This window comes from Amphiprion ocellaris, chromosome 18 (genome assembly GCF_022539595.1).
Source record: "Amphiprion ocellaris isolate individual 3 ecotype Okinawa chromosome 18, ASM2253959v1, whole genome shotgun sequence".
Lineage (NCBI taxonomy): Eukaryota > Metazoa > Chordata > Actinopteri > Pomacentridae > Amphiprion > Amphiprion ocellaris.
The window spans coordinates 5,938,307-5,965,115 of record NC_072783.1 but is presented as its reverse complement, the minus strand read 5'-3'; the positions used below and the strand labels follow the sequence as shown (position 1 = coordinate 5,965,115).

At 39.8% G+C, this 26,809-nt stretch overlaps 1 protein-coding gene across 4 annotated transcripts; it reads left to right on the top strand.

Moving 5' to 3' along the window:
• Window positions 1-899: 899 nt before the first annotated feature.
• plekhm1 (pleckstrin homology domain containing, family M (with RUN domain) member 1) lies at window positions 900-26,733 on the top strand. Of its 4 annotated transcripts, none has more exons than XM_055004761.1 (13): window positions 900-1,109; window positions 3,390-3,519; window positions 6,003-6,244; window positions 7,373-8,038; window positions 9,552-9,813; window positions 10,039-10,233; window positions 13,293-13,440; window positions 15,613-16,590; window positions 20,725-20,870; window positions 22,255-22,448; window positions 23,607-23,670; window positions 23,749-23,906; window positions 25,430-26,733. In XM_055004761.1, the coding sequence occupies exons 2-13, from the start codon at window positions 3,466-3,468 to the stop codon at window positions 25,536-25,538; spliced, it is 3,216 nt and encodes a 1,071-aa protein (XP_054860736.1). In that variant the 5' UTR covers window positions 900-1,109; window positions 3,390-3,465; the 3' UTR covers window positions 25,539-26,733. The 4 variants fall into 4 exon arrangements, with proteins under 4 accessions (XP_054860736.1, XP_054860735.1, XP_035798426.2 ...); XM_055004760.1 differs by adding an exon at window positions 1,396-1,440 and having other exon boundaries at window positions 9,552-10,233; XM_035942533.2 differs by having other exon boundaries at window positions 3,394-3,519; window positions 9,552-10,233.
• The last annotated feature ends 76 nt before the right edge of the window (window positions 26,734-26,809 follow it).

The window sequence follows — 26,809 nt, the reverse complement described above, 5'->3', positions numbered from 1 at the left end:
CTGAGATGTTAACAATGGCTATAAAAATTACTCTATTTTCGAGATTATAACTCACAGGATAGCTGCAAAAGAAATTATTTCTTTATTTTATGAACAAAAACCATCTGTAAATCATGTTAATTACATGTTAAACGAGAATAATAGACTTATAAAATACAAACAGCCCAAACACTGGAAACAAAACTATAATATTGACTTTAATGTAAATGCCAGGCCTTATTATACTGTAAACTGCAAATATTTATTTTGTTGAAAAAGTGCAGTTAAGTGTGTTTCCTTCTCACAGTTTCTCCTCTACATGAACAATATGTAATATATGCAGCTAAAATTTACCGGGTATTTCCCATGTATTGACCAATTTATTTTCCAGGTATTTACCAGGTATCTTCCAGGTATTGTTTTATGATAAGTTTGTTTATGTCACAAGTAAAATTTACTTTAGGACCAGTTTGTTTAACATAAACATGTGGAAAAATATCTTCCTTGAATAATACATTTCGCTTGTTGTAAGATGACCCTGGTGTGTTTTCCTTTCTGTCCTGGTGCTGGAACATGAAGTTCTCCCGTCAGCAGACTGAGGAACATCCATAGACTGGACGAGAACAACATCAACACCGCCTCCAGAGCTGCGCTGCCTTTAGGTGTTACCCGTAAATTACAGCTTCTACAGCGGCACCACTGTTGTTGCTGCTTCGATCTAACGTTAGTTGAGGCTCTTTCTATGTGTTTTATACTGTCGTTATGCTAACATTTACATATAAGACATTAGGTTAATGTATGTGATATTTTTATACAATGAAATAACGTTTATAATCCGTCCGTAGAGGATACGTGAGTCAGTTTTACTACATTTGTCGCACAGCCTGAAGGCATCAACGGTCCGGTCTGGTTCCCATGATGCATCAGTGCTCAGTCAGAGCGTCTCTCGTCGGACTAAACGATCTTTTTTTCCTGAGATTTTCTCCGTTTTTCTCCGTTTTTCCAGAAGCTATGGAGAGCGACTGTACGGATTAACGAGCCTTTAACGTGCGGACACCGAGTTTAGGACGTTTTAAAGAAGACACAGCTGGTTTTTGGGGACATTAATGGAAGTTAGCCGACCTGTTTCGGTAAGGAAGCTAACACACTGAGCTAATTAGCGTCCGATGCTAAAGTCATTATATATAGAAATATATTTTATATTATTATTTTTAATAATAACGATATAAGGCTGTCTGGGCTTAGGGTCAGGGTCGGGATTGAACCTCTTGTCAACCCCGACAAGAAGCTTGAATACAGACAAAACGCCCAAATCTGAAGCTAAAATCTCTATTGGCAGCTTAAATCAAGTCAACATTAATTATTTAGCACTTTTAAATAAACAACTATTAAACCAAAACTTTTTCCTATTTATAGATTAGGCTGACATCACGATTTCACCTTCCAAGTTTACATATTAAGGTAAAGAACCTGTAATATTCTACATAATACAAACTATCCTGGCTAAAAATGTAAGTTATGACCCTACAGGATTATATATTAACTACTAACTAATTTATATACTTAGGTTAAGCTCCTTTAGTGTTGTATATTAAATAATAATTAACCTAACTAATTCAAATATTTAAGACCCTTTGTGGTTATATATAGTACATATTTATATGCCAAACTGAAAAGTTAAGGTTAATGCCTTTGAATATTTTCTGCAAGACAAATTAACCTGACTAACTTAAATAATAATATTATATCTTTCTATATAATACCTATTGACCTTACTACTTTAGTTATGAAGATACAAACTATACAATATTATATAAAATATAAATGTAGAGAGGAAAAACAACCCTTTAACCTCCAGAAGCCTCCATCAGGATGATCAAAGCCTGAACAATTAATCAGTTTCAGATCAAAACTTTAATTAACAACGATCCAATCAGCAAATCTCAGTGGCCTCATTATAAGATTTATGTTTATGGACGATCAGACTTACGATCTATACTGATGTGTTGTGCTTTCCTCCTTTCACTGTTGACCCTATCTCATATGGTAATGCTTCAGTATTTGCATTTTTATTTTAGATTTTGTCACAAACCAAATTGCAATTCTAGTATCTGACAGAGATATCGCGATTTGGTCATTTTCCCCAAAACTGTTAATCTCTGCAGCATCTGCCTCAGTAGTTTAGGTGACTGAAAACTGGAGGGAGAAAAGGACAGCAGATAAACAGAAAGACAACAAACATCAGAACATCTGGACGTACTGGTGGGACCAGAAGCTGCAGATCCAGAAAAACTGCTGAGAGAAAACGTAAATACACTACCGTTCAGAAGGATCACCCAGACAAATACTCCCACTTTTATTCATGTGCTAACATAACTGCACAAGGGTTTTCTAATCATCAATGAGCCTTTCAACACCATTAGCTAACACAATGTAGCATTAGAACACAGGAGTGATGGTTGCTGGAAATGTTCCTCTGTACCTCTATGGAGATATTCCATTAAAAATCAGCTGTTTCCAGCTAGAATAGTCATTTACCACATTAACAATGTCTAGACTGGATTTATCATTCATCTAATATTATCTTGATTGAAAAAAACTGCTTTTCTTTTAAAAATAAGGACATTTCTAAACGACCCCAAACTTTTGACAGTAGTGTAAATACATGAAAGCAACAAAAATCACAGAAATCTGACCTAAAGTCTTGTGTAAACAAATGTAAAGATGGATAGCCAAGATATAGTATGCTAGCCAAATTAACAAAGAGGTAGAACTATAAAATAAAAACAGTAAATTAGAAAACTAAGTAAATCCAGGCTACAGCGGGGTGTTTAAAAAGAAACTGAAAGTGGACGTGAGGTGGGCGGCTTCATGAAGAAATAAACTCAAAGAAAACAAAAGTGAGGCTATAAAAGAATCTGACTGCAGTCACCAAAAACTGTTTGGTTTTGAGGCATGAGTGACTCAGAAAAGTGAACTTTATCGTGGTTAAATTGGTTGTAGAGATTAGAAATGCATTTAGACTGGCTGGTTTATAGAATCTGAGCACCACTTGTATTACTAATATTTTAAGTAAACCTGTTTCTGTTAGTATGTTGGCACAGAAAGGTCTTCAAAGGAACCCTGTCTGGGTGTTTTCCTGTCAGGGAATCAGTGTTTGGTGCTGCATAGATCCTGATTTGTTCTCAGAGGACTGGTTAGATTAGGGAAGTTAGTTTGCAGCTACTTCCCTGCAGACGGCCTCTTTAATCAGACCTCACATGACTCGCGCAAACCATGAAATATGTCACAGAATCCAGTCCCGTGATGGAAAATGTAATGATAACATGAAGTGATGAAGATGAACAGCAGCTTCCTCATTGTCACATGTGTGGTTGTCTAACTGGGCATCTTGTTTATCATCCTGTAAGTCAGATGGAGTTTCTGCAGCGGTGAGTTTCAGGTTTCCTGCTGGGGTAGTCTGACTGAACCTTCCCAGGAGGCAACATGTTAGCCACACAGACCCCAGATATGCCACCTGAAGCTACGGATGTCAAACAGGTAAAACCACAAGCCCGTTTCCTCTCTGCAGCGCTCCTTTTTTGGCTCTTCGGTTGTGACATTTAACTGGCATGTGTTGTAATTTTACTGCTGTAACTGTGCTCAGGGTTCCTCCACCGTCAACGCTGTGATCTTTCAGTCTGAGTTCATTATAGAGAGTTTATTATGAAAGCATTCAGTCTGACGGCCTGTAAATGAGAGAGTTAAAGGACAAACAGCAGCAGGACAGAATAATACCAGACTTTATCCCTTTATTCTGTAATATTTGTCATACATGTGAGACTGAACAATACATCAAATAACATGATGCAGAACAGCAAATATAATTATTAAAACTGTGGCATTTACCTGTAATTCTGGGTGTCAACTCACCTGTCTGAGGTATAGAGAAGTTCATAGTTTAAATTACTGTCAGTTTCTGATTAATCATGCCTCCATGTTGAGAATAATTTATGATTTTAGGTAAATAATAAAGTTATTGCTGGTATTCCACAGGTGTAAATGTGCAGTCTGTCTTTGAGACGATCATTTGGATCCTGCTGCTGTTTGATGCTGCAGATATTTAATTAACTCAGAGGAGAAACTCCTACAAACCGCTGAAAGCAACAAACTAAACTACAGCTGCTGCTGGTCAAAACGTGGACATAAATTCTGATCTGTCTCATTAGTTTTACCCATTACAGACTCTGTCTTCTTTGCACTAAAGTTTCATTTTCAGGGTCATTTCAGTTTGTAATCTATACAACATTGAAGGAAAAAGGAAATCATGAAGACGTTTTGTGATTTTCACACACAAACTGTGTCTTTTTGTTTCTCTGTGATGTTTTTAGACCAATGTTGGCGCAGAAATGTAGATAAAAGACTTACTTAAATCACTTCACACAGCTTAACGTACATTATGATCCTGTAGATGTTTGCTGAAAGTGAAATATAAATTATGATATAAATATAAATATAAAAAAACTAATTAGATTGCTAGCTTTTACAGAAAATTGACCAGGGTGCTCATTCAGACCTTTTTGTTTTATTTTTATGTGTTTCATCCTCAAGCTGTAATGGAAAGATTAATCAGTTATTTCCCAGTTCATTATTTAATTATCAATTATTTTGATAATTAAATTACTGGTTTGAATACTATTTTTAGATAAAGAACTCTGAATCCTCTTGTTCCAGCTTCTTAATTGTGTATTTTTCCAGTTTTTTTCCTCCTCTATGACGGTAAACTGAATTACTTTGGGTTCTAGATAAAACAGGACATTGATGACAGCCTTTGAGAAACACTGATCAACATTTTTCACCAATTTATGACATTTTATTGGCCAGATTAATTGATTATTTGTGAAAATAATCAACCAAAAAATTGCCAATAGAAATGATCATTAGTTGCAGCCCTTTTTCACACTCGGTTTGTACTAAAATTATAATTTTTCTGACAATCCAGATCACGCTGCTGGTTGCTGCATTAACCCTTAGATGCTCCAGTGATTGGAGCTACACTCTTTAAAAATGACCCGTATAAGAATCAATGTGTTTTTATGCCATTTCTGTCATTTTGGTTCAGAATAATAATTAACATTTTTGTTTATGTTATATTTTTGTCCACACAAGAATGATTTCATGTATGAAATATGTTTATTTTTCCACTTTATATCATATTTTGAACATTTTGATTATAGAAAAAGAAAAGTATTACAGAGAACAGCAGTAGAAGAATGTCAGCATCCATTTTATTTCCTCCAGCTGTTGCTGCTCCACTCCCTCCATCATTATTATTATTATTATTATTATTATTATTATTATTATTATTATTATTATTATTATTATTATTATTATTATTATTATTATTATCAGTGGTAAAGGGCTTAGCTTAGTAATACAAATGTTACAGTTTCTTTAGAAGTATAAAAGGGAACTTAAAAATGAAATGGAATGATATCAGAAAGATGTTTTTAGAGGAATAGGTGGAGAATGAAATGATAAAAACTTTCATTACAAAGATACTGTAAGAAAACGACCCACTGATGGGTCTAAGGGTTAAAGAACTGTGAGGATTTTAGTCCTGTAGGTTTTAATTTGCTCTGAAGCTCAGGTCCTGCCAAGTGAAGCACAGCAGAAGAGTCTTCAGTGCTCAGTGTCAAGAACTGTGGAACTTTTAAGTCCTGCTAAAGAACAGTTTTTATTCTGCAACCTGTTGCACAATGTTGGTTCTTCTTCGTTCAGGTTCTGTTTATTTCCACATCAGCTGACAGTCAGTCTCAGGTGACATCAAGTAACCATGTTTCATAACATCCATCTACCTTTTAATCATCATTCATAGCAGCTCATAAAACATTCCTGGCCAACAGAGGAAGTCTTTCCAGTTTATCAAGCTCCCTCCCATCAGAACCTGTAATTAGAAAGAAATCAGGAAGCTTGTTTTAATCTCCTCTTCCCATACAGATAGAGACAGATACTTTATTGTCTATATGTATATTGTCTCGTAGATTAAGGAGAAGTTGGCTCAGTCCCTCAAAGCGCTGCAGAAGCGATACGTGACGTCAGACGCTGTGGTCACCAGTGAAGATGGAGACGCTAACCTCCTCTGCTGCGCCCTGGAGGCCATCTTCATCCACGGCATCAAGGCCAAGTTCATCCGCTCAGAGGCCGGAGGTCGAAATAGGAAACCGGACAGAGGAGGCCTCCCTCAGCCCTTCTTCTGGAGCCTCCTGAAGACCGTCACCCACCGGTAGGTTGGAACCAGAACACAGTTAGATACCAGCTGTGTTTCTGTAATGTGTGTTGGGCATTTCATTAGTGAAAAATTAATGAAAACGGCAGAATTTGAGGAGTTTTTATGGTTTTTTGATGCCGTAAAAAGAGTGAATGTGCTTCATGAGAGATGGAAAGTTCTGATGTAGTGAATTTTACTGACAGGACCGATCAGCTGGTTGTTCCGTTGTTTTCATCTCCAGAAAGCATAAAAGATTACAGACATGAAGGAGTAATTAGAACTTTTCTGACGTCACAGAACTCCTAAATACAGGGGTTTTTTTGCATATAGCTGCCAACATTTAGTTAGTTTCTTCGTCTTTTCTGAGTTTTTATGTGGTTGGGAAACTGTTGGGGTGCGTTCCAGTATCCATGCTTCCATACAGTATAGTACACCAGAAGGAAGTTTTACTTTGTACCAATACATTGTACGTCACAAAATACTGCATCTGGTTGGATTTTGCAATATGCAAGCCAATGTGCTTTATTTGGCCATTCTGACACAGTCATCTGTACGGGTGTCTAATATGTCACTTTCCAGGACATGTTTGTCTCGTAAATTCCAAAGTTTTCTCCGTTTCTTCTCCCTCCAGGTTTTTTAGGTGTTAACTAGTTTGGTTTCCAGCTTCTTCTACTCTGTTTAGACTAAAGATGACACTACGTGCCCTGTTTTATCAATAGAAACAAAACAAATTCATTTTCTTTTATTATTGTTTGCAACGTCCCAAAACTGTGCTTCACATTTGTTTGACAGTTTTACGGTTACTCAGCTGCTGTTGGAGCTGAAATGATCAGTTGTCCAAAGGAAGTTAATTGGCAACTCTTTGTCCAGTTATTGAAGACATTTTTTAAGCACAAATTAAAAACTTTTACTGATTGCACGTTGTCTATCTGCCCCAATTCATTGGTTTTGTTTCCATACATGATTATTAACTGAAGATCTTAGAATTTTTGATGATTGATTGGACAAACTTCTAAATTAAAGGGAAATTCTGTTTTATAGGACAGACATTCAGTATATTGAGAGAATAACCATCAGTTTAGTCAGTGCTGCAGACTTTATTGTGTGAAAACTCTTTCTAAAGTCTCTCTGTTGATTCTCCAGTGACGTGATCACTGAGCTGGAGAAGATCAGCTTCGTGAGCACCGATGTGGGTCGCTGCCGGGCCTGGCTGCGTCTCGCCCTCAACCACGGCCTCCTGGAGTGCTACCTGGCGTCGCTGTTTCGGGAAGACTCCAAGCTTCAGGCCCACTACCAGCCCAGTGCCTTGCTGCTGAACGCTGAGGAGCGAGAGGTCCTGCTCAGCTACCTCCAGGGTCTGGCCTCCCTCACCTTCAGCCTGTCCTACAAGTCGGCCGTCCTCAACGAATGGACCACCACGCCTCTGGCTCTGGCCGGACTCTGCCCGCTGTCCCAGGCCGACCTTCTGAACCTGCCTTTGAACGGAGGAGACCACTCCACCTCCAGGTCCATCTGTAAGGAGGTCTGGGACACGGCGTCTCAGTCGTCGGGTTCTTCTGATGCGTTGGATCTGCAGAGAGGATGTCCGGTGTCGCTGGGGAAGAGCTCGGGTGTGTTTCAATCAGGCAGGACTGGGCTTCACTCGTCTAATTTAAGCCTGGACACCACCGGTTCATCTCAGCTGTCCTCCAGCCTCAGCTCTGATAGTCTTCTGCAGGGGCAGGACCCTCGAAGCCCAACAGCAGAGCAGTGGTCCTCATGTGACCTGGAAACGCCAATTAATGTCAGCATCAGGAGACCACAGAAAGAGTAAGTGATTAACCTTCTAACAGAAAGAAAACCCATTAAAATACCAAAACACTGACCATACGGCACCAAAACGCTGGATGTATCTCCATCCTCAGGGTCTTCTGGTGTCTAAATATGAATAAAAACACCTCAGTGGTCTTACTGTTGCCCTGGTGGATGTCTTCCTTTACTAATATGAACTAGGGCTGCCACAAACGACGCGTCGACGAATCGCCTGAGCACGATACGTCATCAAAAGTGGAAGTGAGCGCGCAATGCAACAGAAATCACCGTCCAAGTGGAGCGCGGAACACTCATGGACATCCGCGCTGTATCGTGCATATATAGTATATGCACGATACAGCGCGGATGTCCGCGCTGTATCGTAAACGCGGATGTCCACGCTGTATTGTGCGTATATAATATATGCATATACTATATATGCACGATACAGCGCGGATGTCCATGCGTGTTCCGCGCTCCACTCGGACGGTGATTTCTGTTGCATTGCGCACTCACTTCCGCTTTTGATGACGTATCGTGCTCAGGCGATTCGTCGACGCGTCGTTTGTGGCAGCCCTAATATGAACGCAAACAGTTGTAGTTTATTTTGAGTTAGTCTTTCTACTCTCGAGAGCACCAAATGTTTGTTAATCCCAGGCTGGAAATGGTCCTAAATAAAGCCAAGTTCTCCTGAAAAACCTGGAAATTTATGCACAACATTTCTGCACAGACGTCACTGAAACTAGAACAAACCATAGTGGCTCTGTGTACTGTAGTTAATTAAATATTACAGTTTATTATACAGTATTAAGCTCATTAACTCTAGGAAGATGTTTCACCGTGCTGGATGTATCTCCAGCTACCTGCTCCTCTGTTCACCATTTCTGAATTCCAGCTGAATTTATTTTATTTTCTTTTATTTTTATTTATTTATTTATTTATTTATTTATTTATTTATTTATTTATTTATTTATTTATTTATTTAATTATTTAATTTAATTTAATTTAATTTTATTTTATTTAATTGATCCAGTATCTTTTATTTTATTCTAATTTGTTTTTTTTTGTCTCCTCTCTACTCTGTGAGAACATTACCCACAGTTCACCTGAAAACTCTCAGATTTTTGGTCGCATGACCTCTAGTCACTAATGAAGACCACAGAATATTTTTCATTTTTTACAGACTCTGTTTAGAGCAAATGCTTCATTTGGGGGGAATTTTTGAACAAGAATAAAGTGATTTAGGTGAAATATCTTGACTTTTAACTTGGTTATTTTTCCTGACAGAGCAGTATGTCACACATTAGTGTCAAATATGAGAATGTAGGTATTTTTCCTGTTTTTACAGTTTCTGGCTCCGAAAAATGATGTAATTACAGCGACTTAAAACATGAATCTTTAAAGGTAACAGGCCTTTAAAGCCTCTAGTGTGTTTGGTGTTTCCAGGGTTAAACTGTAGAAGGAGTTAATGATAAACATAATAACTCTAACCCACATCTTTATGGTAATAAAGGTTTATCTCTGTCTGCAGCTCGCTGACTGATTTCCGGGAGAGCGGCCACTGCAGTCAGGACTCCATGCATGAAGACTCGTTCGTCTCCAGCTCCGGTCCCGATCAGTTCTCTGAAAACATCTTCAGCGGCTCCGACAGCGAGACCCAGGGTCCTCCTACGCCATCCCAGGACCCCATGGACCTGCTCCCAAACTCAGCCTCAGAGCCTCCACTGACCTCCCCTGAGCTGCTGTCGTCTGATGAACCTCCTGAAGTCTGGAATGGTTCCTCCTCAGACAAGCTGTCCTCAGACAAGCTGTCCTCAGACGTGCTGTCCTCAGACAAGCTGTCCTCAGACAAGCTGTCCTCAGACAAGCTGTCCTCAGACAAGTTGTCCTCAGACGTGCTGTCCTCAGACAAGCTGTCCTCAGACAGGCTGTCCTCAGACAAGCTGTCCTCAGACGTGCTGTCCTCAGACGTGCTGTCCTCAGACAAGTTGTCCTCAGACAAGTTGTCCTCAGACAACTTGTCCTCAGACAAGCTGTCCTCAGACAAGCTGTCCTCAGACGGTGAACCTGTGGAGGAAACACCTCTAGCTGGGGTTCAGGAGATCCAGGAGGAGATGCAAACTGAGATTAACACCTCAGGAACTCCAGGACATCAAAGTGTCCATCGCTCTACCAGCATCCTGAGCAGGAAACTGTCCTCAGACTCTCTGTCTGTAAGTATCACAGAAGTAGCTTTAGGCTGACAAGGACACTAATGTTCAGAAGTTTCAGGCTTCGTCCACGTTAAAGGCTGGTTATGCTTTCTGCACAAACGAGCCTGGCAGGGGGGGGGGGGGGGGGGGGGGGGGGGGCTGGAGCCTATCCCAGCTGACTCAGGCGAAGGCAGGGGACACCCTAGACAGGTCGCCAGTCTGTCGCAGGGCTACATACAGAGACAAACAATCACTCACACATTCACACCTACGGGCAATTTAGAGTAATCAATTAACCTCAGCATATTTTTGGACTGTGGGAGGAAGCCGGAGTACCCGGAGAGAACCCACGCATGCACAGGGAGAACATGCAAACTCCATGCAGAAAGATCCCGGGAAAGCCGGGACGCGAACCAGGGACCTTCTTGCTGCAAGGCGAAAGTGCTAACCACTACGCCACTGTGCAGCCCGCTCGAGAGAATGTGTGACTTTATGCTCCATGTGGCGTCTGCTCCCAAACTGCAGGGGGCAGTGTATCGCAAACACAGGTCTACCTAGTCTACCCTAGTACTAAATAAGAGTAGAAGAAGTTTGCCATTGTTTACACCACTTACAACTTTGCATTTTACCAAATAGTTGCACTTCAGCAGTTAGTTTTAATTTCACACCATGAATTGTTCATAACCCAGTTACCATGGTGATCTCTGTGATGAATCGTATAAATGCCTGTATTTCTGAACTTCTGCTGCTAGCTCCTATTCTTCTGCCAGTTTTCCACATGTCTCTGTCCACGTAGTTAGAAAAATTTGGAGGTACACAATGTGGAAATTTTCTGTTTGAAAAGGGCCGTATGAGGGGGCGTGGCTACTACAATGATGGAATTTGTCCACACAGAGCTGCACGGACCCCGCGGACGCATCAAGCATAAAACAAGCTTAATACAGATTAAATCTGAAGTGCAAAACTTCTGCCCTGTTTCCACTTTTTGTCCACCTTCTCAGGTGTTTTAGAAGCCCTACAACAGACTTTCAGAAACACTCATGACCAGGGCCTAACAATTCAGGGGAAATTGAGATTTTTATGACGGATTATGAGATTTAATTTGTAAAATAGTGTTTTTAAGTCAAGCTTTTGTCCAATATTCTCTGTGTAAACGATTTTAAACGTGTTGGAGCATTGCCACATGAGATGCCATCAAAAGCAAGACTGTAACAGAAGGAGGATGGCTGGATTTTTATAAAACCACTGAAACAACAGTTGAAACTCTAGGCCACATGGATTTATCATAAATCCCAGCTGTTGTGATTTTCTGATTTCATTGTTTCAAACTGATATTTAGTTCTGCTGCTGACTCTTGTCTTTTTCCCAAGAATTCTCCACCGTCTTCCGCTCAGAAACCTTGCCCTCAGAAACGTATAGAAGGAATTTCATGCTGAATAGACTTGATGTTAAAGACATGGGCTAGCTTTGAGCTAATATAAAGCTCCAGCAGTCTGAATCAGACAAAATCAGACTTCTAAAATGTCTTTTTTCCCATCAAAATCCACCATAATCCACATATATTAGGGGAATTTCACCTTACAAACAATGTTATTGTGGAAGATATGCACTTGATTCGACAACATCAGACTGCTCCAGCCTCATTTTGGTGTTTATATATAGTTTTAAATACATGTTTGTTTTGTTTTTTTACACTTTTGGACTGTAGATTCCCACTGTCGCTAAGAAGACACATTGTGTATCGATGTTTAAAGACCTGACTGCTGTTTAAAACAGACCTGATGAGTTGTAAATCAATCAGCTTCTTGTTTGTTTCACTTGGTTTTGACGGTGTGAAGATAAAATCACTTTGTGGGTGATGCTAAAGAGTCTGAAGCTCCAAACATGCAGCTGTTGCAGCGTTCACAGCGATCATCCACATCACTTCGTTGTGTCAGAACTTCTAAAACTGAGACTTTTGGACCTGTTTCAGTTTGGACACTTCAGGGTTGTGTTTTAATCTGGTCAGACATGAATGAACACTTCTGGAAACTATAATGCAGATGTTCACCTTCAGATTAGTCTCAGCTGTCAACTACGTGGTGTTTCCTGATTCTACAATCTGTTGAGAAAGACAGCAGCCTTCATTAGCAGGCGATTAATTCATTAATTTAATGTAGAGGATGAGTTTCAGGCGTGGTTGACCTTGTTGTTTATTAAAGCAGCTGTTGTGCTTTTCAGGAAATCATTGGTTTTATTTTTCCCCATTGTTCTTGTTCTTCTTGAACCTCCTCATTAATGTTTACAGTCGCAGGCACGGAGATTATTTCTGAAATAGAGCTAAAACGCTTCTTATTTTTCTTTTAAAGTGCTATTTTAGAGTGAAAACCTGTCAGTGTGGATGCAGCCTCAGTCCTTGTCTTCTACCTTCTGTCAGTTCATAAAAGCTCTGACTCATGTGGATTTTACCAACAGAATTGTTCCTGAATAGTTTTTTGGGTTTTCCCACTGAGGAAATGACTAATGGGACATTAGACTCCTGGAAACCAGCGTGTCGTGGTGGAAAATCAGCACAAGCTTTTCAGTAATTCCTGGAAAACTGTGGCTGGTATTTTTTCCCTCCTGAGACGTCACGTTAGTCTCACTTAGACAGATTTCCCTCACTGCTGTCAGAATATTTATTGCTGTCAGACATGTCTGAAGTGAAACTGCTGCTGTGGCAGTTTTGTGGATAAATAAAGTACATAAAGTTACTCTCCTGCACCGTGAACACCTCAGTGAGCAGATTAAACTCTGATTTTCCAACAGGAACTGCTGTAGGAAATGTCAGAATATTTTCCCTGAATAGATGATCCTTATTGTTGCTGCCACGCGCCGACATTTCTGTTAAAATTAGCAACGACTGATTGTTGTGTGACCTTTAATGCAGAAAGAGGTCATTAATAACAGTTCTTTCTCCGCTGAGACACATGATTAAACAGGAAGTGTGTTCTCCACAAACATGACTCAGCTCTTTCAGATCTTTCTGTGTTGAAGGTGAACCTGGTGTTAAACTCGTGTTTTCCAGTGAAAGCGTCTCTAACCTCCGACTCTCTCTGCAGCACTCTCACTCCTGGATCTCTGAGGACGACATCTACAAGCCTCACCTGGAGGAGGTTTCTGACAGTGATGAGGTTCCTCCTGCCGCCCTCCCAGCTGAGACCAAAGCCCCCCAGTCGCCTCCCAGTGTGGTCCATCGCAGACAGATAGGTACTCTACTGTGTCTCCACGCTTTCAGAATAAAACTTCATCAAACCACAGTTAAAAAAAGAAAAGTAGGAGATGTTTAATTACAGCTGCAAGTTTATCTGGCTCATCAGTCGACCATTTTCATTCATTATTTTAGTCAATTTTCAATCAAAAAATAGTTTTTTCTGCTGCCCAAATCAGAGCATTTCTTGGTTTTCTTTATGATATATCATTAGAAACCGAGTTTTAGGCCATTTTTTACCAGTTTCATTCTACTTTCTTTCTTTTTTCTTTTTCTTTCATCCTTCTATCCATTCTTTCTTTCTTTCTTTTGTCCTTTCTTTCTTTCTTTCTTTTGTCCTTTCTTTCTTTCTTTCTTTCTCTATTTCTTTCTTTCAATTAAAATCTTTTTTTCACCAGTTTCATTGGCTAAATTTCATTTACTAAATCAGATTTCCACTTTATCAGACTAACATCAAGGTGCAGTCAGACTATTCTACAGTGATGACGCCGTCCTTGTATGTAAAACTAGTTTCCATTCATCGTTACTCATCAAAAACAATGTGTGAGGTTTAATAAATGTGTTAAAGGCTCAAACCTCAATGTTTTCATCCTGTTTTTGTGCTAACAGTCCTGTTTGCTGCCTTTAGTCTGTTTTTTCACACATTACGGCCACATAAATGTCGACAGAAAGGAACAAAAACCACCTAAACAGGAATGAACGTGTTAAAATGCAGCTTTAAAGCATTTCTAGCCCACAGGTTCCTTCACCTGACCACACCGGATCAGCAGAGAAAGAACCTAAGAATTCAGTAGAACAACAACCTGACCAGCAAAACCCTGCAGCATTAGAAACCCGAGTCTTTAACCACACCTAAAGCTGGGCTGACCCACTTCATGATTACAATCTGTGAGTTTAGGGTGTGACCAGATTAGGCTGGATTCTCATAAAATGTCTTTTCTTTCTCACCTGAGTGGGTCAGACAGATTATTAAAAGGTCAGAATGAGCAGAGATTTAAATGAGAAACTTCTGTACTGGTGTCTTTTAACGGGGAACTACTTCAACTGTGAGCTCTTTGTCGTCATATTGTCAGTAGAGGCAGTAATCCAGTAACAACTACTGTAAAATCTCACTCATTATTCAACCATATCACCAGTAACTGTGTCTGTTCTTCCTCCAGGGAGGCAATAGTTGTTTATTGGGGTCTTTTACTGTGGTTTACCTCTGAAACCCAAACTGCTTCTGTTACTCTTTTACTCACCGAAGGTTCATTTTTCACTTCAATATAAAGTCCTGCTTCTCTGTGGAAACAGAACATTTTTTCACTCAGCGCCCCCAGGTGTTAGAAATAATATTATCGTAATAATGAAAAATAATCTGTGGCTCTACATACTACAAACATGTTAATATTTACATTTTTAATGTGTTTCCATTCTCGTCTCCTCTCTGCTCTGTCTAAACACTGCCTGCAGTTCAGTTGAATAGATCCTGATTTTTTTATCATGTCACCGTTGGTCGTAACCGAGTCACTAATGGCTTCATGTTTGCAGTAAGAAACGCGGAATTTTTAGTTTTTTACAGATTCTGATTAGAGCAAACATTTTATTTATGGTTATTTTTTTAAATTATTAAGTGATTTTAATGAAATATCACAATTTTAAGCTTCAATGTGGATAAACTAAGCAGCACATTACAGAAGAATTATTCTGAATAATTCTATAATTCTACAGTTTCTGCTGAATTAAATTATAGAATTATTCAAGGACAGAAAGTTGAAAATGCAACAATTTGTTTTTACAGTTTCTGGCTGATAAATGGTGTGATTTGGGGTATTTTCTTTCTTCCATCCTTTCTTTTTTCTTTCTTTCTCTCTTTCTTCCTTCCTTCGCCACTCTGTCATCTCTGTTGTTGAAACTGATACTAATAATTATTAGCAACTAATATGAATTGTTCATTTTCTACTAGATTTTAACATGTCTTTCACATAATGAAGTGTTTCAGTGGAGAACAGGTTAGACTACATTCAAAAGCTGTTAACTCTCTTCCTCGAACTGAAACCATGTCAGAGGTCATGTGAAATCTTTGATGCTGATTCTCTGTCTGATCATCCGTCTGTCTGATCATCCGTCTGTCTGATCATCCGTCTGTCTGATCATCCGTCTGTCTGATCATCCGTCTGTCCGTCCTTCAGGTCTGTCCAACCCGTTCCGAGGTCTTCTGAAGCTGGGCCACCTGGAGCGTCGCGGTGCGATGGGGATGTGGAAGGATTATTACTGCGAGCTGTCTCCCTTTGAGTTCCGTCTTTATTCGAACTCGGAGGAGAGAACGTGTTACGACAACTGCTCGCTGCTGAGATGTGAAGACGCTCGGATCACGTCATCCGAGGGACGCTTCGAGTTGGTGTTTCCCGGGAAGCGAGTTTCCCTCCGAGCGGCGAATCGCGGTGAAGCCGAGGACTGGGTGGACCGGATCGTGGAGGCCGTCAACAAATGCCGACCGGCATCTCGTACGGATGAGCAGTGGGAGGTTCTGCAGCCCACCAGTGAGAACGGGGTCAACGATCGTCTGGTTTCTTCTCCGTCCTCAGCTCCCTCTAGCCCTGAGAGAGGACTGACCTCCTCTGACATGAATGGAGGACCGGAGACTCCTCCTCTGCAGGACATGGACTGGACTCGGACCGCTGATTTAGAAACAGACTCCATCAAAGAAGCTGTTTTGTACTTTTCCACAGATCCTGAGGCTCGGACATGGTCACCGCTGGTCTTCTCTCTGTCCTTGGAGTCCTTGAAGGGCTTCAGGGTTCAGAATGGCAGAAAGCTGCTGCGGCTGACGTTTCCCATCGAGGACATCCGAGACATTGTTCCTGACGTCTCTCTGGGAGGTCCGGCTTTCTTCAAGCTGCTGACCATTAGGGAGACGCTCAGAATCCGAGCGGAGAACCAAGAGGAGGCTCGGTCCTGGAGGGCTTTGATCCGAGGAGCTCTGGACTCGTACCTGGAGAGCGGAGAGGACGGAGGTTCTGATGGACCGGCTGCAGCACAGTTAGAATCATCTGGAAACCTCCACAGACTGGTGCAGCACAGACTGAAGGAGGACGGAGTTCTTCTAGCTCATCTGTGCACGGTTCCGTCAGAGAAAGGACTGGACGCGCAGAACTTCAAATGTGCAGGTAAACTGACAGTGTTCGGGGAGAACTTCTCAATTTTCCATCATTAGTTCTCTTAAAAACATTCTGCTGGGATGCTGCAGTAGCTCAACAGGTTCAGCTATAAACAGGATCTGTAGTCCCTGTAGCTCCTATAAACAGGATCTATAGTCCCTGTAGCTCCTATAAACAGGATCTATAGTCCCTGTAGCTCCTATAAACAGGATCTATAGTCCCTGTAGCTCCTATAAACAGGATATATAGTCCCTGTAGCTCCTATAAACAGGATCTATAGTCCCTGTAGCTCCTATAAACAGGATCTATAGTCCCTGTAGCTCCTATAAACAGGATCTATAGTCCCTGTAGCTCCTATAAACAGGATCTATAGTCCCTGCAGCTCCTATAAACAGGATCTATAGTCCCTGTAGCTCCTATAAACAGGATCTATAGTCCCTGCAGCTCCTATAAACAGGATCTATAGTCCCTGTAGCTCCTATAAACAGGATCTATAGTCCCTGCAGCTCCTATAAACAGGATCTATAGTCCCTGTAGCTCCTATAAACAGGATCTATAGTCCCTGTAGCTCCTATAAACAGGATCTATAGTCCCTGTAGCTCCTATAAACAGGATCTATAGTCCCTGTAGCTCCTATAAACAGGATCTATAGTCCCTGTAGCTCCTATAAACAGGATCTATAGTCCCTGTAGCTCCTATAAACAGGATCTATAGTCCCTGCAGCTCCTATAAACAGGATCTGTAGTCCCTGCAGCTCCTATAAACAGGATCTGTAGTCCCTGCAGCTCCTATAAACAGGATCTGTAGTCCCTGTAGCTCCTATAAACAGGATCTGTAGTCCCTGCAGCTCCTATAAACAGGATCTGTAGTCCCTGCAGCTCCTATAAACAGGATCTGTAGTCCCTGCAGCTCCGATAAACAGGATCTATAGTCCCTGTAGCTCCTATAAACAGGATCTATAGTCCCTGTAGCTCCTATAAACAGGATCTATAGTCCCTGCAGCTCCTATAAACAGGATCTGTAGTCCCTGTAGCTCCTATAAACAGGATCTATAGTCCCTGCAGCTCCTATAAACAGGATCTGTAGTCCCTGTAGCTCCTATAAACAGGATCTATAGTCCCTGTAGCTCCTATAAACAGGATCTATAGTCCCTGTAGCTCCTATAAACAGGATCTGTAGTCCCTGTAGCTCCTATAAACAGGATCTGTAGTCCCTGTAGCTCCTATAAACAGGATCTATAGTCCCTGCAGCTCCTATAAACAGGATCTATAGTCCCTGCAGCTCCTATAAACAGGATCTATAGTCCCTGCAGCTCCTATAAACAGGATCTATAGTCCCTGTAGCTCCTATAAACAGGATCTATAGTCCCTGTAGCTCCTATAAACAGGATCTATAGTCCCTGCAGCTCCTATAAACAGGATCTATAGTCCCTGCAGCTCCTATAAACAGGATCTATAGTCCCTGTAGCTCCTATAAACAGGATCTATAGTCCCTGTAGCTTCTATAAACAGGATCTATAGTCCCTGCAGCTCCTATAAACAGGATCTATAGTCCCTGTAGCTCCTATAAACAGGATCTATAGTCCCTGCAGCTCCTATGAACAGGATCTGTAGTCCCTGTAGCTCCTATAAACAGGATCTATAGTCCCTGTAGCTCCTATAAACAGGATCTATAGTAACTGTAGCTCCTATAAACAGGATCTGTAGTCCCTGTAGCTCCTATAAACAGGATCTATAGTAACTGTAGCTCCTATAAACAGGATCTATAGTCCCTGTAGCTCCTATAAACAGGATCTATAGTCCCTGTAGCTTCTATAAACAGGATCTATAGTCCCTGCAGCTCCTATAAACAGGATCTATAGTCCCTGTAGCTCCTATAAACAGGATCTGTAGTCCCTGTAGCTCCTATAAACAGGATCTATAGTCCCTGTAGCTCCTATAAACAGGATCTATAGTAACTGTAGCTCCTATAAACAGGATCTATAGTCCCTCTAGCTCCTATAAACAGGATCTATAGTCCCTCTAGCTCCTATAAACAGGATCTGTAGTCCCTGTAGCTCCTATAAACAGGATCTATAGTCCCTGTAGCTCCTATAAACAGGATCTATAGTCCCTGTAGCTCCTATAAACAGGATCTATAGTAACTGTAGCTCCTATAAACAGGATCTATAGTAACTGTAGCTCCTATAAACAGGATCTGTAGTCCCTGTAGCTCCTATAAACAGGATCTATAGTCCCTGTAGCTGAGCAGGTTCAGTTATAAACGGGATCTGTAGTCCCTGTAGCTCCTATAAACAGGATCTATAGTCCCTGTAGCTGAACAGGTTCAGTTATAAACGGGATCTATAGGACCCAAAGCAGCGATCGTGGGTTCCAGTCTGACCCAGAGCCATTTACTGCATGTCTTTCCCCCCATTTCCTGACTCTCTCTCCACTGTGCACTATAATAAAGGCAAAAAGACCAAAAAAAAACCCTTAAAACTAAAACAGCCAGCTACCCTATGTACATCAGCATCCTCCTGTTCTCGACATCAGCGGTTCCCAACCCCTGGGTCGTGGACCGGTACTGGGCCGTGGGTCATTTGGTAGTTTTATCTACAGTTCTGAATACACTTTGTGACTGTAGATTTTCCCCCTTATTTCTATGATTTTGTGTCAGTGTTCAAAAAGCCACCAGACTCTTTAAAACTTCCCTGAAACAAATGTGTTTGTCCACTGCTAGTTCGGCTCAGTGTGATATTTCCCTTTCTTGTCATGTTTGATATTTTATAGCTGCAGGGTTTCTGCAGGGCATTAAAAAGCATTAATAGTCATTAAATTGATTTTGTGAAAACTAAGGCCTTAAATGGCATTAAAAATCATTAAATTTGATTCTCAGTGGCATCAAAAATTCTTTCTGCAGTTTTCAAGAGAAATATTTGATAATAGTAATAATATAATAATATGTAATTATGGACTGCGATTGGTCAGATATGTGCATCTGCGTAAACATGCCGAAGCATTGTGATAATTGTTCCAGCCGGTCGGGTACAGTTGCCAAAAACAGCATGTTGGGAAAGTGGCCGGCAGGCTGGACCAGGTGGAGGAGAGCTGGGAAATGGGGAAATGCAAATTCCAGCAAAAATGTCTAGAAAACGTGGAATTCAGAGGATGACTGCAGCCTGTGGGTGGTCAAGGGTGGTTTCTGGATTCAGAAATAGTGAAATGTAGGGACAGTTTTCATATAAAAATCATGTTTTACAAAAAACAAACCTCTGTAATTTGTTGTGTTCACAGTCATGGGATTAAATTTTTACAGAATAGCATTAAAATGGCAGTAAAAAGCCTTAAATTTGACTGGCTGATTTCTGCAGAAACCGTGAGCTGGAATAGAGAATGCTGACGTGCAAAAAGCAATAATGTGCAGTCAATCACACTAAATCTAAGTCAACTTACATCAGACCAACTCCACATTTTATCTGAAGATGAATTAAATCTTTCTTTCTTTCATCCTTTCATCATTTTTTTCTTTTTTCCATCCGTTCTTTCTTTCTTTCTTCCTTCCCTCCTTCTTAGGGTTCAGAAGTTTCTGCTGTTTTCTGCAACGAAATGTCAAATTCCACTTTTGCAAATGTGTGCCTTCAGTCAAATCTACATTTTATTTGTAGATCAACTAAATGAGTCATTCTAAATGCTGTCTTTTTGGCCTAAATTAATCTTAAATCCTCTTAGAAAACTGTTATTTGCAGCATAATAAATCAGTTAAACTGGTTCTTTGATACTGAAATGTTAAAAACTAGACCAGGATCTGAAACTCGATCTGTATCAGAGGAAACCACAAACTAATGCTGCGAGTGAACAAGTCGCTGTCATTTAGTGAACAAAGAACCACTCGTTGATTTCCTCTTAGCGGCCAGACTGCAGGAGAATTTATGTTGGATGAAACATTCCCGTTTTTATACTAGAACACAAAGAGGATTCCTGTTCTTGTTGGCGCCAGTAAACCACTTGATGAACCGTCTAATTTTATTGTTCTTTGTGCTCCTTCCTCACTAGAAATGCTGAATCTGCTGGAGGTTTGAATCTCATAGGTTCCAGTTTATTCATGGGTTTCTTTTAGCTTCATGTGTTTGTGAGTTTCTTGTGTTTTCTGTGTGATCTTCAGGTTGTCCTCAGCAGATCGGTCCGTCGCAGGGCAGATCCAGGTTGTGCGAGTTCTCTGGTCAGTACTACTGCGAGTCCTGCCACGGCGGAGAAACCTCCATCATCCCGTCTCGCATGCTGCACAACTGGGACCTCACACAGCGAGAGGTAAACATCATTTATCTCTCACATATATATATATATATGCTTCTAGAACTTATCAGACCCTTTAAACAGTTTGTTTACTGATCTTAGGAAATATAAACATGTGAAAAATGGAATGTAAGTTAAATTGAGATGCTACAGGTTTTAAAAAAACAGATTTTCTAGGATGTTTTGGCTCCATAATGGGTCATTCCATGTCAACTCAGTGAGATTCTGACATGTTTGACCATCTCAGAGCCTTTTGAAACTTTTACAGACTGCATTCTTCCTTTCAGCCAGCAGGGGGGGTGAGTCCTCAACATGTCTGATTGGATAGAAATCTATGAGGAAAATATGATGAAATATTTCAGCATGAAGACAACATGGAACAATGTTGAAACTTTGCACACAATAGATGATTCTTCCATCTCTTATTATCCCAGATTTCATCAACCTACCCATGATTCAAGACGTCTTAGACTTTATTAAGCCTCTTGTTGTTGTGGGGGTCAAAATTGACCCGTTTTAAAGTTTGAAAATGTGGAGAAAAAAATATATTTTCACAGTGAAACTTCTGATGTCCACATTTTCAACATTTTTGGGAAATCTTTGAACATTTTTTGGTGGGGAAAAAGAAATGTGAAAAATGTTTCTTATGAACATTCACATAAAAATCAACCAAAATCCAGCGAAATTCGCTGGATTTTGGTTGATTTTTATGTGAATGTTCTTAAGAAAATATTAGAAGTTTTACTGATTTTTTGGGGATTTTTTTGGAAGATTTTTACTCATTTTTGGAAAATATTTACAAGAATTTTCTTTTTTTAAAAATATAACTTTTAAGGGAAACTTTTAAGGAATTATTGGAATTTTCTTCCTGAAATTTTCAGAAATTTAGGGATTTTTTTTTTGTTGAATTTTTAGTTTTTTTTTAGACAAGGAAACAGTATTTTTTGGTGCCGGTAAATGAGGACAACAGGAGGGTTAAACCCCGGAGGGAAATTAAGGTGTTCCAGCAGCTAGATATTCAATAAAGGGGTAAACAATAAGACAACGCAGAATATTAGGGGATAAAGTGAAGGCAAAATGGAATAAAATTTTAAAAGTACTGATCTACAGTTCTTGCCCTGAGTTGGTGCTTTTTGGGGCCGAAGGCAGCAAATTCAGGAAGAAGTGAGATAATCAGAGGTCAGTTTCCTGTCCTTGAGGTTAGATGACCAGCCTGAAGAGAGGCGGATCAGACAGGTGGTTCAGGGTAACACCCCTGATGCTGTAGGACTGGAAGGTCAGGATGTATTAAAGCACTAAAGACTTCTTTCTTCACCTCTGCTGCTATAAATACTTTGAACACCTTAGGAAGTGGTTTTTCACGTTCAGGCGTATAAATACGATTCATTTATCCGTCCAGGTGTCTAAAAAGGCCGTCTGGCTGCTGGTTCAGGTCCAACACGAGCCTCTGCTGAACCTGGAGCAGCTGAACCCAGAGCTGGTCAGACACTCGGAGTCCATGTGTCAGATCCACAGTCTGAGGGAGAGGCTTCGTCTGCTGGGAGACTACCTGCTCACCTGTCGCAGTGGAGCCAGCAAGAGTCTGCAGGCCAGGTGACAGTTTCCTGTCAGCTTGTAATCCTCCGTGGAAACCGAACTAGCAGGGCTAGAGGGACAGAGGACTCAGAGAGGACTTTGGGGAACTATGATCGAGTTAAAATGCCAGAAATCATCCAAGTAAAAGTAGAATTTCCAGCATGTCCAACATTTTTCCTCAGGTGTTGCTGCATGTTTAGGATGGATGTTAAGATTTTCCTGCTCACTTTGAACGCCTCTCTTCTAGTTCCATCTATGTCCCTTATACTGTGAATAAAGATTTCACCTCTTCTAAGTCTGTTAGTTTTTATACGCCATGTTTGTAGTTTCTTTGTAGAGTGTATATTTGTAGTTTTTTGTCTTTTTTGTTCTTCCTCTTCATCATCATTATTTTTGTTATTATCAATATTGGGAAAGATCTTTCACTACTTCCATTTTTCTGCCTTTTAAAGCATTTTATTGCATTCTTGTTTGTCTTTTTTATCTTCTTCTTCTTGTTCATTCATTAATGTTTTTATTATTAGTATTAGAATTATTATTACAAATGCTGGACCCAGATATTTTACTGCTTGTATTTTAGGTTAGTTTCTCTACTTGTCTCCTCTCTGCTTTGTAGAAACACACTGCCTGCAGTTCAGTCTAAAGTGTTTTTTTTTTATTTTTGTTCTGTGACTTTTACTTTACTTCACAGCTGCACAGACCAGCACAGATTTTTTATTTTTTTTTTAGATTTTTTGCAAAATCAGGATCCGGCAAGCTGTTTATTTTTGGGCTGTTTTTCAATGAGATTTTTTGATTATTTATCAAGAGTTTAAGCTTAGATCTGATGAGGTAAGATCTGTTGGATGAAGTACCATCGGAAAGTTCAGCATCAGACAGTTTGTCCCTCTGACAACTGGTGTAATTATTTACATTTTAATGTCTTTTTATAAAGACGACATGCCTTTGAAATTCTCTGCTTGGTTTTGAGCTTGAAAATAATTATTTTGGTGTAATTTTAAATAATTCTAGGCCACATTATCCTCACTGATTTTCTAGAATTGTTTTATCCTCAGGCTTCTATAAAACAAGTATTAACTGTATGAGACGCTGTTAAACATCCAGGCTACAGGAACCCTGTTATATTCTGCTGTATTTCATTATTTTATTCTATATTTCCTTCATTTTTTCTCCCAGAATGGGGCAGAGAACCTACCTGATGGAGTCGACTCACCTGTACAGCGTCATGGACCTACGACAGGTAACTTCTGTCTAGACTGTGTTTCTTTACTCTCTATTTTAAAAGTCATTAATGTTTCCGTTGTGTTTGTGTTTCCAGATTGCAGAGGGCCACTTTGCTGCCTTCCTGCTCACTCTGCTGGATTTCGCCTCCAGTCATGTGTTCCACTGTGATCTGTGCACCCAGAGAGGATTCATCTGTCAGGTCTGCCACTCCAGCGACATCATCTTCCCCTTCCAGTTCGGCAGCACCACCCGGTATGTTGTCCTCAGATAACCTTCTCTGGATGTCGTCTAACCTGCCGTCACCTCAGTCTGTCTGAAAGCACTTCATTTATTCTCTAGTTTAAGAGTCAACTCCAAAGGAAACACCAGAAAAATCTCTGGATTCTCGACTCAAACTGACCTTAAAGAAGAACTGCTTCTGTTTTCAGCTGCCTGAGATAAAGAGAAAGAGGGAGGATGAGGAGGTGAAGGTGTTTGTTAGGAGCTTCTCAGGTGTTAGCTGTGGATAAAAGAGAACGACGATCAGACGGAGTTTCATTGTCTTTAAAATCAGCCGTGGATCAGGTTTGACCAGAGAGGAGTCATTAGTGGGTGGAGGAGCTTCAGGGTTTAGATTCTTACCAGTCCAGATGTTCACCTTCAGCACTTTAACCCTCGCGTCGTCCTGCAGGTCAAAATTGATCCGTTTTAAAGTTGGAAAATGTGGAAAAAAAATTTATTTTCAACATGAAACTTCTGATGTCCACATTTTCAACATTTTTGGGAAATCTTGGAACATTTTTAGGTGGAAAAAAGAAATGTTAAAAATATTTCTTAAGAACATTCACAAAAAATCAATGTTTTTTTGTGAATGTTCTTAAAGAAAATATCAGAAGTTTTACTGATATATATATAATCACTTTAGATATTTTTAGGATTTTTTGGGAAGATTTTTACTCATTTTTTGAAAATATTTACAAGAAATTTCTTGCCAAATTTGGGGGATTTTTTTAATAAAAACTTTTAAGGGAAACTTTTAAGGAATTATTGGAATTTTCTTCCTGAAGGTTTTGTAAATTTTCAGAAATTTGGGACATTTTTTGCTTAATTTTTGAATTATTTTTCAGACAAGGAAACAATATTTTTGGTGCCTGTAAATGAGGACAACAGGAGGGTTAAACATCTGCTGGGTGTTTCCTTCAGAGTCTTCCTCAAACAGAGAACACAGTTTTTATTTACTTTCAACTGTCTGTTATTTCAGTTTACCTTTTAGTTTGACCTTTTCTGAGGTCACATTGGGTTTTATACACCATGTTTGTAGTTTTATGGAAGTTTTAGGTTTGTAGTTTAATAATAAACCCATTATTTTCGATAGATAGATAGATAGATAGATAGATAGATAGATAGATAGATAGATAGATAGATAGATAGATAGATAGATAGATAGATAGATAGATAGATAGATAGATAGATAGATAGATAGATTGATTGATTGATTGATTGATTGATTGATTGATTGATTGATTGATTGATTGATTGATTGATTGATTGATTGATTGATTGATTGATTGATACTTTATTAATCCCAAGGGAAATTGAAGATACATGTGGAATACCAGCTATAACATCAGTAATGGAAGTTTTTTCTTGATATATTTACTTTTATTCTGGTAGTTATCTCAAAGAAATGCAGGAAATGCAGGAGTGTAGAAGCTTCCAGTGGTTAGTTTTGTGGTGAATGTTGTGTCTGTTGCAGTTTCATGTAGTTTAAATGCTTCTTTGTGCCTCCGTCTCAGGTGTAAAGACTGTAAAGCCGTGTTCCATCTGTCCTGTAAAACCGCCGGACTTCCTTGTCCTCGCTGCCAGCGGATGAAGAAATACCTGGAGAGGGATCTGCACGACTGAAGAATTTAGCTTTTTTTTACACAAAGTCTAACCTCAAGTGCCATTAGGAGGGAGAAGCGTCTGCAGATTGAAACCTTCAGTAACGTAGAAACACAGCAGCCAAACGTTAGCGACTTTAATACCTCTGAGCTGTGGTTCGTTCTGCTGCCGTCGTCCTCACGTCTTTATGTTCCACCGACCGTCACGTTTACCAGAAAAGATCCACCGTCTGGAATCTGCTGTGTTTCCATGACGTGTTTTTGAAGTTTGGCATCAGAGGAAGTTAATAGAAACTGCTAAAAAAAAACACAACTCAATTTACTCTTTCCAAAATGAGCTTCATTTTTTGAATATTATTTTCCTTTTTGCCTCAAAAAAAGCATCAAACACGACTCATAACAGCTGATATGAGAGAATAGTTAGAACTTGTTTGATTAAAAATAATTCCTAACGGACCATTTTTCTCTCATAGATGCCAGTTTTGTTAGTTTTTTTCTTGTTTTTGCATTTTTACTCTGTTTATTCCAACCATGTAGCCTTTAGCGCCACCTTCAGACGCCGAGTTGATTCACTCCAAAGCAACTTTTCACACATTTGCTTCTAATTTGCTCGAGGATTTTCTGGAAACGCGACTTTTCAGTGCAAGTTTTTCGTACCTTTCATGCAAAAATCCAGAAACCAGCACTTGAAACGTTGGACTTTTTGGTTTTGATTGTGCCTTCTGTTTAATTTAAGCTTTACTCTCAAAACACATCAGAGACAGAAGAAAAGGTTTGTCTGCATTTAGTATAAATATGAAGACTTTGTGGAATGTTTCTCTGCTTAAAGAGCTTCAGAAAATAAAAGAATATTAGTTTTGCTGCTGGTGTGTTGAGTCACACCGACTTAAATCATTAACTGAAGGACAGAAATAATAATTATGTGGCTAAAAGAAGATTTTGGGGGGAATATATGACATGTTTTGCACGTTTGCACTCAGCTATGACTGTTAAATTACAAAATAAAAGGAGCTGAACGAAGCCACGGATTGTTTCCATTTATCCACTTAAACTAAACAGTTTTTTATTATTTAGCCAAATGTGTAGAGAAGAATAATCCATGAAGGAGTTGATTTTGAAATATGCAAAACATATCACTTCAGAAAACTGCAGAACTGTTATTCCTGGTTTGTATTTATTTCATGTCTGTATGTTGGAATAAATGTCAGCGTGTTGCATCTCGTCCTCCTTTTTTTATTTATCATTGTTTAACTGCCTGAATTTAATGGCTGCAGCTTTTAGAGGCACATTTTT

What these genes read in the sequence shown, in the direction of transcription:
- plekhm1 (XM_035942533.2), top strand. Translation starts at nt 3,466, where the DNA reads ATGTTAGCCACACAGACCCCAGATATGCCACCTGAAGCTACGGATGTC. An exon ending in AAGCTACGGATGTCAAACAG is followed by an intron (nt 3,520 to 6,002) that starts GTAAAACCACAA and finishes ATTGTCTCGTAG; the next exon opens with ATTAAGGAGAAGTTGGCTCA. An exon ending in ATCAGGAGACCACAGAAAGA is followed by an intron (nt 8,039 to 9,551) that starts GTAAGTGATTAA and finishes CTCTGTCTGCAG; the next exon opens with CTCGCTGACTGATTTCCGGG.